The sequence below is a fragment of the Choloepus didactylus genome (genome assembly GCF_015220235.1).
Source record: "Choloepus didactylus isolate mChoDid1 chromosome X unlocalized genomic scaffold, mChoDid1.pri SUPER_X_unloc1, whole genome shotgun sequence".
NCBI classification, from domain to species: Eukaryota; Metazoa; Chordata; class Mammalia; order Pilosa; family Megalonychidae; genus Choloepus; species Choloepus didactylus.
Genome location: NW_023637621.1, coordinates 1,888,395 through 1,899,819, shown reverse-complemented (window position 1 = coordinate 1,899,819; position 11,425 = coordinate 1,888,395). Strand labels below are relative to the sequence as shown.

At 41.7% G+C, this 11,425-nt stretch overlaps 1 protein-coding gene across 1 annotated transcript; it reads right to left on the bottom strand.

Annotated features, from left to right (window-relative positions):
- Nucleotides 1-5,674: 5,674 nt before the first annotated feature.
- On the bottom strand, nucleotides 5,675-10,544 carry LOC119525840 (glycogenin-2-like). Its single transcript, XM_037824645.1, has 3 exons — nucleotides 10,436-10,544; nucleotides 9,544-9,651; nucleotides 5,675-6,897 (listed from the first exon to the last, which is right to left on the bottom strand). The coding sequence occupies exons 1-3, from the start codon at nucleotides 10,538-10,540 to the stop codon at nucleotides 6,736-6,738; spliced, it is 375 nt and encodes a 124-aa protein (XP_037680573.1). The 5' UTR covers nucleotides 10,541-10,544; the 3' UTR covers nucleotides 5,675-6,735.
- Between the last annotated feature and the right edge of the window lie 881 nt (nucleotides 10,545-11,425).

Below are 11,425 nucleotides of genomic sequence, written 5' to 3'. Positions count from 1 at the left end.
CCATCCCCACCCCTAGCCAGACATCCCTCTTCGATTGCATCTCTTCTCACTGGGCTTTAATGCAGCAGCAGACATCCATGGAGCTCTTAATATATTCCAGACACTTTTCTAAATTCTTTACAAAGCATGGCTCCTTCAATCTCTAGCAATTTGGGGTCATTCAAGATGCAATATCTGCAGGCATGAGGCCAGTTTATCCATTAGTATATGAGAAAACCACGTCCTGCGCTGGCTGAAGAATAATAAGCCAGGAAACCAGTTCTGGCCTTCTGATGTTTTCCCTGCTTTTCTGTTGCACCCTTTCTTTTGAGAACACTCCAACCTGGCTCTGCTGCTTGTCCCCTTCCCAAATGGGTACAAGGTAAGACGGTAGTCAAAGGGCGAGCAGAGACCCAGGCTTGGCTCCAAATTGCAAACATTGACAGCAGCTTTCTGAGAAAACTGCCTGATAATCCTCTCTGCCTCATCCCAGGGACTGCTCTCGACCTTGCTTTTGACAAAACGGAATCTTCAGTTTGCTTAACCTTGGAACAATCCCACCTACTCAGCACCTACATTGTTTGGCTTCGGTAACCCAGGTTCACTTCTGTTGCTAGCAAACACAGATTCTTATCTGAGCCAGAAAAAGGTGCAAACAATGGGCTGGTGAAAATCTGCAAAATGCCCAATTCAAGGTCATTCTATCCCATGGTAGTGGAAGTGGGGGAGGCCACCATAAAGGGGGACAGAATGATCACCCCAGGGGAGAAACTAAATAGAGTGTCCACCTGGGGTTAAGATGCAGCAGAGTGAGGGAAAAGATGCAAAGCTGGCCAAACCCAGTGAAGGGGCTGATGGAAATCCTTGGAGAAAACCGGCCACACAGCTCCACCACTAAAGGCTCAAGGGCTTCTGGCCAACACTGTCTACTTGAGAGTGGTTTATGTAAGGGCAAACTGCCCAGACTGAGCCCTTCATCAATAGTCAGCTTACCAAAATAGGGGACACAAACAAGATTCACTCTTCCCAGACTCTTTACAAACTCCCCCTTATAAATTCTGGTTGCTCTTTGTTGCTTGACTCCATCTCCAACTGACGTGAATGCGCAATCACTAACCAGAGTGCAGAAGGAATAAATAAACATCTCTAAGTGTGATTCTTGGCTAAATGTCAAGGAACCAAGTCACACAGCCTGAACCGGGCAACAAGGCAGTGATGAAGAAACAGTTCCAAGAAAGAGAGGCCCTGGTCAAACTCCCTGGGATTTTGGGGCACAGCTGTAACTTTCTCATTTTTGCTGTTTTGCATTTTCACCCTCTGGGTATGGCCCCATCAGGTGCTATATCTCAGTGAGTGTTCCTGTTTGCTAATGCTGCCAGAATGAAAAACACCAGAAATGCATTGGCTTTTATAATGGGAGTTTATTTGGTTACAAAGTTACAGTCTTAAGGCCACAAAGTGTTCAAGGTAAGTCATCAACAATCGGGTACCTTCACTGGAGGATGGCCAATGGCATCTGGAAAACCTCTGTTAGCTGGGAAGGCATGTGGCTGGCGTCTGCTCCAAGTTCTGGTTTCAGAAAACCTCTGTTAGCTGGGAAGGCATGTGGCTGGCGTCTGCTCCAAGTTCTGGTTTCAGAATGGCTTTCTCCCAGGACGTTCCTCTCTAGGCTGCAGCTCCTCAAAAATGTCACTCAGTTGCTCTTGGGGTGTTTGTCCTCTCTTAGCTTCTCCAAAGCAAAAATCTGCTTTCAAAGGCCATCTCCAAAATGTCTCCATAAGCTGCAGCTCCTCTCTCAGCTCCTGTGTGTTCTTCAAAGTGTCCCTCTTGGCTGTAGCAAGCTCACGCCTTCTGTCTGAGCTTATATAGTTCTCTAGTAAACTAAGCAAGGCCCATGTTGAATGGGCAGGGCCACACCTCCATGGAAATTATCTGATCAGCTATCACCTACAGTTGAGTGGGTCACATCTTCATGGAAACACTCAAAGAATTACAATCCAATCAACACTAATACATCTGCCCACACAAGATTTTATCAAAGGTAATGTCATTTTGGGGGACATAATACATTCAAACTGGCACAGTGGGCTGTACAACTTTTTTTTTTTTTTTTTTTTTGGCTTATCAACCAGAATTTATTGGCTCAAAGTTTTGAGGCTAGGAGAAGTTCAAAATCAAGGTGTCAGCAAGGAGATGCTTTCTCCCTGAAGACTGTGGTGATCTGGTGCTGTCTGCTGGCGATCCCTGGGTTCCTTGGCTTTCCCATCACATGGCAATGCATATGGTAATGTCCTCTCCTCTGTCTTCTGGTTCTGTTGACTTCCACTTTCTCACTTCTCCACATGGCCATCTTGTCATAAAGCTACCAGTAATAGGATTAAGGCTCAAACTCGTTCAGATAGGATACACCATAACTAAAAATATCATCTTCAAAATGTCCTATTTACAATGAGCTTACATGCATAGGAATAAATTAAGAGTAACAGCCTCCCCACCCAGGGTACATAATTCAATCTACCACACCCACTGATATATTTTACTTCTTCCATGTAATAGCTTAAGTTATTGCTAAATAGGTTGAATAGAACAAAAGTAAGCATAGATCCCTAGATATACCACCAGAGAAACTTTCTTCTGGTTGATGTAAAGTAGAATACAACTTTTAAAGAGAGAAATACTTGTGTACTTATTTCTCTTTATGGCCAGAAAGAGGGGCATTATGGGGTGTGTAACCTCCTCTTGAAAAGCAATCTTGGTGGAAGGCAAACACCAAGAGGAAGACAAGGTGGGGGCAGCCAGGAAAGGAAATTCAGCCAATTCCCCACAATCCAAGGGGAAAAAAGGGTTCTTGGAGAGCCAGCCCTGATGAAGCAATCTTAGTCTTAGCTTTCAAGAGCCCCAGTTGGTTTCTAACAAGATGCCACATGGCTGAAAGATTAGCTTTTTCTCCACAGGGGTCAATAGGCACCAGTCATTGGGAAGTAGATGGAGATAAAATTCTGCCGCATTTTATAAAGATTAGATATAGTCAAAAGAAGGCATGGGATACCTCCCCGAACAGTTAGTTCTTCTCCATTCAGAGCTATAAGGGGATTAAAAGAGAGCCAGTTTCCCTTGCTTGGAGTCTTCCCATCTTTTCCTTTGCTTTCTCTTCTCTCTTCCCCTCCCCCTACTTTTTGTGCTCCCTCCCCCTCCCCTGAACCTTGAGAGACTGAAAGACTTCTAAACAGCTCTTGAAAGCACTGTTCTGTGAGTCACTGGGAAGGATTTGCTCCAGCAATCACAAGTAAGAGGCACAAAAAATGCAACAAATTCCAACTGTCTCAACTTCATGTTTTGCAGCAGTTAAACATGAAGAAAATCGGAGTCTGGCAGACCACAAGGTCATATACCCCCTTCTTCTCCTTCTCTCTAAAAATCCCATCTTGCTTCTGCTCAGCGAGTTACTTGGTCTCCAGGTATTCCCGAAAGCATATCAGCTAATAAGCCTTTAACCTGGACTTAAGTCACTTTAACCATTTTTTTTCCCTTGACATTCTGTTCAAGCAGAATATAGATGATGATCATGTTTATCAATATTTGCTTAACTTTTAAACATTTTCACATGCTTGAAGCATGTGAATAACATAATGGGCTAAGAACTTTAGATTCCTTATTCCATTATTATCTCAAGAAAAATCCTATTAAAGCTCCTATATTACAGATAAGGAAAAAGGACATGGAAACTTATTGTTTATTGCAAGGATGCTTCAGAGAAGTGGTTTTCAAGCTATAGGCTACATGATTTAGAACATCACAAGTAGCAATGTAATACAACTAGCTTTAAAAAGTAAAATAGACCTTTAAAGTAAGGGCTGATTCCAGATTTGAGGGAAGAAAGTACAAAGTGATACTGGGGAATCTTATTTGGCCAGGAAACCATGAAATGGCCAAAGAGTAAGGGGGATTTGATCATTATTTATTGAATTAAATGTTTGTATCTAGGGCAACAGTTGCTGTTGTCTTCAAAATACCAGTTGAACATTTTCTTTTTTTTTCCTGCTAAAAAGAAAACTTGTTTTATCTGCAGAGTATGTTTCTCATGCTAGATATAATTGGAACTGTGATGAAGCACTTCAGAAAGTGTTCCTTGTGCCAAAAAGTACTGCAATTTGTTTTTTTTAGGATAATGGAAAGAGCTGGTACATAAGACAGTTTTTGAATCTCAAGCACTGCTCTAACCTATGATTGTCCTCTTTAGCGCACAGGCTATGCTATCAGAATAGATAATTGGTCCACTTTTTCTAATTTACAAGTGTGGCCAGAAAAGACTCCCATTTTGCTTCAAATCATTTGCAGGTCCACACTGAACATTCATATGCATTCAAATATGAGCAAATGGTTTCAGCAAGATTTGACACACACAGTGATTTTGACGAACAAAAATACTACACTTTTTTCATCGGGATCTACACATCTCACTCCAATCTGTCATGTCAATTTATCTAAAAATGTCTTTTCTTCCCATGTCATTTTCTTCTGCCCAAAAATATCCAATAATTTCAAAACATCCCTGGAACAACTGTTGAAACATACCAACAAAGACCTTTCTATATATCAAAAGAGTAGTGATAGTGTATATCAAATCACATCCCGTGTTAACTCAGCTTTCATTATTCTATGTTCCCAGCATTGTGCACCATAGATGCTGATATTGGCACGCACGCGCGCACACACACACACACACACTAGGCAATTAAATCTTTTTATACTGCTCATTGAGATGCTATTTAGTCTTCAAAATGTGCTTGAACTTCTCATGTATTGATTTCACACTTGTCACAGAACTCAAGAGCTATTTGTGGAATGACTAAATGAATGAGTGAATGAGAGTGAGAAAGCAATGCCAAGAAATGGGTCACTTCCCTGGAAAAATCTTATGGGAGCTTAGAGGATGAGAAGTAAATGATTCTAGGCATTTTCCTTCTTCTAGAAATTCTGAAAATCCATCTAGCAATTAAGGGTCTTGTAGGGAAAAGGCAGCCACATTCCTTCTCTTAAACTTAAATTGGATTCTGATTTCTCATAACACATGCACACACAAAGCAAACAGAGAGCATATTGCTGTTTTGAAATTTTGTCAGTGTGTTAGCATTCATTCAAATGCCAGGATATATACTAGAGTGCTCGACAGAATTCCAGGTTGATCTTTTACCTCAAGTCAATTCACCATTGTCTACGAATATGAATTCACTTCTCCAGAGAAGCCAAAGTGACTCAAATACTCCTTTTTTGAACCATCTTCTTTCACATTCATTGGGCCCAGTTCTGTTTCTCATAGGCACCACCAATGATTGCTTCCACTCACCCCAATCCAACTAAGATGATATCTGTATGGATCTTTTAAATGAGCTCCCGAAGAGTCAAACGTTCACTGCCACCTGAGACTGCAGATTATGCATCACCCAGATGTGAACAGAAGCAGTCCCTCCCCACAACCCTCACCTTGAAGAAACCAAAGCAAAGGAACATGATGAAAAGTTTAAACAGGTTTTCCTGGCCCAAAGGGCTGCGCTGCTTCAGGTGATGTAAACATGGTCAAACACGTCCAGTTAATTAAAACGTGAAAGCACACAGTCTCCCAGCTTCCTCAAGACTCTGCAATTAATCCTTTGCTTTCCAACTGTGAGTGTATGATAAATAAACCATGCAAAACTTTCAAACATCACATTTCCATCTCTTTATTACTATGATTTTCACCTTCAATTATAATTGGTGTGGCCACAATCAGTGAGCCACTGAGATGTTACAGCATACTGTATCAATTCATAAAAGTAGGATACTCCTGAAGATGAGACTTTCCTGTGTCTCATAAAACTGAGAATTCTCCCCAAAGAGTTGTGTTGAAATGGCTTAGAGTGCACAGTGAGTCAATAAATTATTGAAAACTGAGGTAGTGAGGTACAGAGGGGGCATACTGGACATAGCCAAATGCAAATGGACATATCTTTAAACAAAGAGTTTCTCCAGATTCTGTTATCATGAATGAGCTGCTAGAAATCATGTGGAGCAAACCCTTGGTTCTTCTAAACCAAAAGTCAATTGGTTTAGAAGAGGTTACATCCCCAAACCAGTCAAAATATTACTTCCAAATATCTGTCAATTCCCCAATTGAGTTCCCATCAAAGGCACCGTGACATCCTGCTAGACTTCAAAACTCCAGTCGTGGAGTGAGTCAGAATCGCTTCATAAACGTCTACATGGAGTCAAAGTCAAGATGTCTCAATGACTAATGAGCTCTGGAGGATAGGAATACAGATTGTTTAATTTTCTGAGATTCCCAAGGTACAGAACACATATATTAGTGTGATTAGCTTGGTGACAGAAGAAAATTTGCAGCAGAGTGTTGAACTACACAAGGATATATACGTAGCACCTGTATAAGGCAGAGTTTGAGTCCCTTCTAGTAAGAGCAGAGACCACTTTCAACAAGAGAAGTGTCTTTCTGCAACTTTTACCGATAAGACCAAGGGAGAACTGAGCTCTCAGGAAAGCCTACACACAACTCATTTGTAGTTTGGATCCGCAGGGCTTCAAGCTGGAGTTTTATTTTCTACAGGATGTCTGTTAGGCACTCAAATGTGACAACCATAAATAGAGGCACATTATGGAACAGGCTTTTCCCTTGAAAAGTAGTAGAGTAGAGGAGATTTTCACACGACAGGACCACAGAAACGAGACATTTTCTAACCACACACACACACGCGACGACTGTGATTACTGCAAAAACCGATCCAGCTTCTCCTGAATGCGGGCAAACGCGTCTTTCCCCATGTAGTCGATTCGTCCTTCTTCCCACTTTCTTCTTTCTTCCTTAGGATTTAGTTCCTTGACCTTCTCTTGAATGGAAATCTCGGACACGGAAATGGCCAGGTCAATCTACAAAAGACAAGCCAACGAGAAGTGATTTTTGAAGTTGTTCATCATGAACAAAAAATTCCCAAGCCACCCAAGGGTTGGTAATTCACCCTACCAACGAATCCAGTTTTCAGAGACAGGTGCTTCTCAGGAGCGTTTTTCTTTTGAACAAAATACGTACTGGACTTAACGTGGTACTCTCTTAAGAAGATGCTTTTTGCCTGACTACAATGTTTGAAATTACATGACATGCAAAATTATATGTGTTCACTTTTTCCTTAGAATTGTTTTTAATTTCTAGTGGCTAAACCATGCTATCCACGTGTACACATGCACATTATTGATTTCATATTTACACCCAGCAAAATTTCAATATTCTGTATCACAGTAAATAAATTATGTTAAATGAAGAAAATTATAGGTTTTATCTAAATGAAACCTATTATATTTTGGACCTCTTGGCAAGATAATTTAAATAATTTTCCTCTTGCAATGGCAAAATGGCAGGGTTTCTGTCTTCTTTAGTGATTGGTATGAGAGGACATTTAAAAACACAAGTGTGTAAACACACACACATCTTACTTATGTTTGGTACTCAAGGGGGTCAGCAAAAATAAATATATTTGCTTTGAAAACTTCTTATCAAGACTAGAAAAAGACTTTTAAAGTATGCATGAAGTAGCAACAGTGGATACGCAGACATCCAGACAAATGGAAACACACACACAAACACACTCACATACATATACCTCCATTGTATATACATATATATGTATAAAGTTTATATGTATACTGTATATACATATACACATATATATGTGTATATATATACCATATACCTGTATTTACCATATGCCTATACCTATACATATACATAATACAAATACATATACATATTTGACACTCAAGTTGACACAGATAATTTCCCAGATGGTGTATATTTGGGGGATGAGTTGGACTGTAGAAATATGCATTATTGTTTCTATACCACTGGAAATATAGTAATTTTTCCTCCAAGTATTCACCACCATGTTTTAAAGGGTTTTGACATGGAACAGTCTGCCAATCTGCATGCATTACAACACTCTTTATTAAAACAGAGCCATCCCATGATTCAGGAAATATCGACAGTGAAAGCAGATCTATTCTAAGCTAGCTTAATATCTCCCACCATCACCCTAAGAGCACCTGAAGTGAGGGTTTAGACACATGAGTTCCTGAGAATTCAAGTTTTCTGGAACTTATGGGACTTGTTGGCACCCCCAGCTGCCACCCCAGTTTCTTATGACAAAACACTGAGGTGATAGCCAGAGGACATGTGCTTCCAAAAAGCTCCTTGGACTCATGAATTAGGCTGTCATACACGGCAGTAGCTAAGGGAGCTCTGTAACACAGTGGAGACACGTAGGAAGAGAAGGTCAAACTTGCCCAGTTAAGGAAATGGACAGAGACTGGGCACCACTGGAATGAGACACTCCGCTCCCAGTGACACCTTTGGAAGCTCGGAGGCTCTGGGTGCCCTCTGGACAGGCGCAGGTAGCTATGGGGTGGGAGGCACAGAGCTAAGCTCTAGAGTCGGATCATTAGGATTCTTTTGAGGACACTCCTGCACTAGGTAACTCCCCCCCAGTGTCTGAGGTGGGCATCAGGTGCTCGAGATATCAATGCACCTGTCCCGGGCTCCAAGCCAACCCCGATGCAGAGCTGTCAAAGGAGCTCAGCCCAACATCCCACCCACACACCTACATCCACTCATAATTACAGATTCAAGTCATACGACCTCAAAACCATTGCAAATGGCTGAAAATACTGTGGGGGCAAACTCGCATTTGGCAGATAGCAGTTTCAGAAGAAACCTTGTTACACACAGCTCTAGAAATAGGTTCAAATGGTTGCCTTTAGTATAGACGAGATTGGCAAAGTTAGGGTGACAATAAACTTTCACATTTTCTCAAAGAGTAAATTCTGTTAAAGGTGTTCTACAAACTAAAATATTTAATACATGGCAGGTCAGGTTCCAAATACATTTTCAACAATAACATTCATCAGACACCCAACACCCAGCTCCAAAGCAGTATTTTCCATTCGCTATTATTTGAGGACCAAAGCATGTGATTACGTCATTATTAATGGAAAAAGCCCTACACTTCAGCTGTTATTTTCACCAAATGCATCCACAGGAGAGAATGAAGACTAGGAAATCCAGAAGAGGAGAGTTCAGGAAGAAAGCATCTTTCACTTAGATCTTAAAGAAGAAATCTCTGCATGCTCGATTTGGATCAAAACATTCCCCCCCCCCCCAATCTCACAGCTTTTATTCTCTTTGTATTAGAAAATTAAGCATCGTGCATTAGCATCCATGTTCACACTGCAGGAAGAGCTAGCACAGCCTCTCCGCTTCACTTTAATAAACTTGGGCATGATGGCTTTTAAAGGCTGTGCAGAATCATCGAGGAAATAAACTACAGCAAGCACCCTCAGGCAAAGACCCAACAGAAGACACACGGATCGGATTCTCCAGACAGGCAGACCTGCTCTGATTGCAAAAAAGCAAGGCTGAAAATCGAATTAACCAGCCGGTGCATGCGTGCAGCTGCAGTGGGAGCTGATAGCAATGTCTCCATCAGGAGCTTTGGACTAGGAGGGGGACAAGGGTTCGGATACCACCTCCAAAGCATCCTGAGGGGCGGGGTCCCCGGTGACGTCAACAGGGGCTTCCTGTCCTGCTTCCAAGACGTCCTCAGATGGGCTGCTTTCAGCTGTATCAACTGGCTGCTAGAAATATAACCATTGTGCCATTAGTCAGTGATGGGCTCCAGGGGACCTCAAGGAAAGCCCAAAATACAGAGAGCTCTTTTGGCCGTGCCAATGAGCCTTCTCTGGGAAGTTTTGCAAAGCTTAGCTTTGCTGTTCTTAGCTTTTCCTGAACCACTGTCCATTTCTTGTGAAAGCTGAGATGCTAAAAGTTCTTGTGGAATGTATCAAAGTTAACTTTTCAGAAATAGCATTGATAGTTTATACCAAATGCTCTTGGAAGCATTTTACCAAGATAATCTCTTGCTGAGAATTAAAGGTCTATGGAATCACTCTGTGATGGTTCTTTGCTAACAGAAGTCTGAATCCATTAAGGCAAATTTTCTTTAAAAAATTAAAATTCAAAATCTTCCAATAGTGATTTTAGACATTGCTCCAAAATCCTACCAAAACTTCAAATAAAAAATTGAGTGAGATAACATGCCATGTTGATGTTATGTCTATTTCTTTTCTGATTCTTCCTAAAATAAGGGCAAGAGAATAACCAACCAAATGAGCAACAAGAAGGAAAATAATGAAGGAGAAAAAGTCTATTCCAACAACCAGGGACCTTAGCTACTTGGATAACAGAGAAATGGAGCAATCTCAACAGAACTTATTCCTGGTTGGAGAAACCATTCAGAAAGCTCCTGGGGTGAGGAATAATGCATGTGACATGTTCTTTGGGATGTTGCAGACATAGATATTCTGGGAAGATAATGAGCAATTAGAGAGACGAGTGTGTTTAAGAAGTATAAATATATACCGAAGTGGTTTGGGTCTCTGTGAAGTCTGCAAATTGGGGGAAGGATGGTGAAACGGGGTCACAAATGGTTGCAGCAGAACTCTCAATTTCAGGGCAACCTACCATCTGTTGTAAAGAAAAAAAACAGCAAAGTCAAGTTCAATAGAAGTCATGTTAGGACACACCTTCATGCAAATACAAGCAGCTTCTCTGAAAATACACAGTCTATTTTTCCTGCCTCCATGATGCAAATGAAGGTTGGTGATGAATATATCTATGGCCAAGAGTAACATGCTCACCAATACCTGTGTTTTCCTCACCTTGGGCTCACACCTGGCTCCAAGCCTCAGCCTCCTTGCACCAGGAGAGGGCCATGGGGCTGAGTCTCACTAGTGGACTGGGAAGAGGTGGTGTGGTCACCTCTGGACTGGGCAGTGAGGAGGGGCATGCTTTTCCTACCCCCCTCTCTCCCCACTGGCTGGGTGAATCACAAGGACCCCTAAGCCTTCTGCAACTCAAGCTCCATGAGAAAACAAGGCCCCAAAGAAAATAATGCTACTGACAATTCTCTCAATTCTCCCAAGCGTGATACATAGTAGCATCAGTGCTTATATAGAGGAGATAAATTAATGTTCTCGATACATGGTTGCCTTAGAGCTGTCTCAAGGACCCTCCATTGAAAAGAGCTTCTTTAAACAATGGTAGAACATTGCAATGACAGGTTCCTGGCCCCACAATGATTGTATGGAGTAAAGGGTACTTTTGCACCCAGCTGACTGGGATGAAAACAAGTACTAAACATTTACTTATGCTGGGGATGTTTGTTACAGCAGCTAGCCCACCCTGACAGATACAAGGTCAGGAAGCAAGCCTGTGCCTGCAAGGGTGGCTCCATAATGGGGCCAAAGGCCCCTGAAGCTTCCCTAATGAGCATCAACAAGAAAGCTGAAAGAAAATTGTCAATCCATACTTCAAACACACTGCAGAAATCTTGGGGGTGGGGTGGGGTTG

Coding starts and splice junctions, on each gene's coding strand:
- LOC119525840 (XM_037824645.1), bottom strand. CDS start 10,540: ATGGTAGGTTGCCCTGAAATTGAGAGTTCTGCTGCAACCATTTGTGAC. Junction 9,652..10,435: donor CAGAGACCCAAACCACTTCG/GTATATATTTAT, acceptor TTATATTTCTAG/CAGCCAGTTGATACAGCTGA. Junction 6,898..9,543: donor CCCCTCAGGATGCTTTGGAG/GTGGTATCCGAA, acceptor TGTCTTTTGTAG/ATTGACCTGGCCATTTCCGT.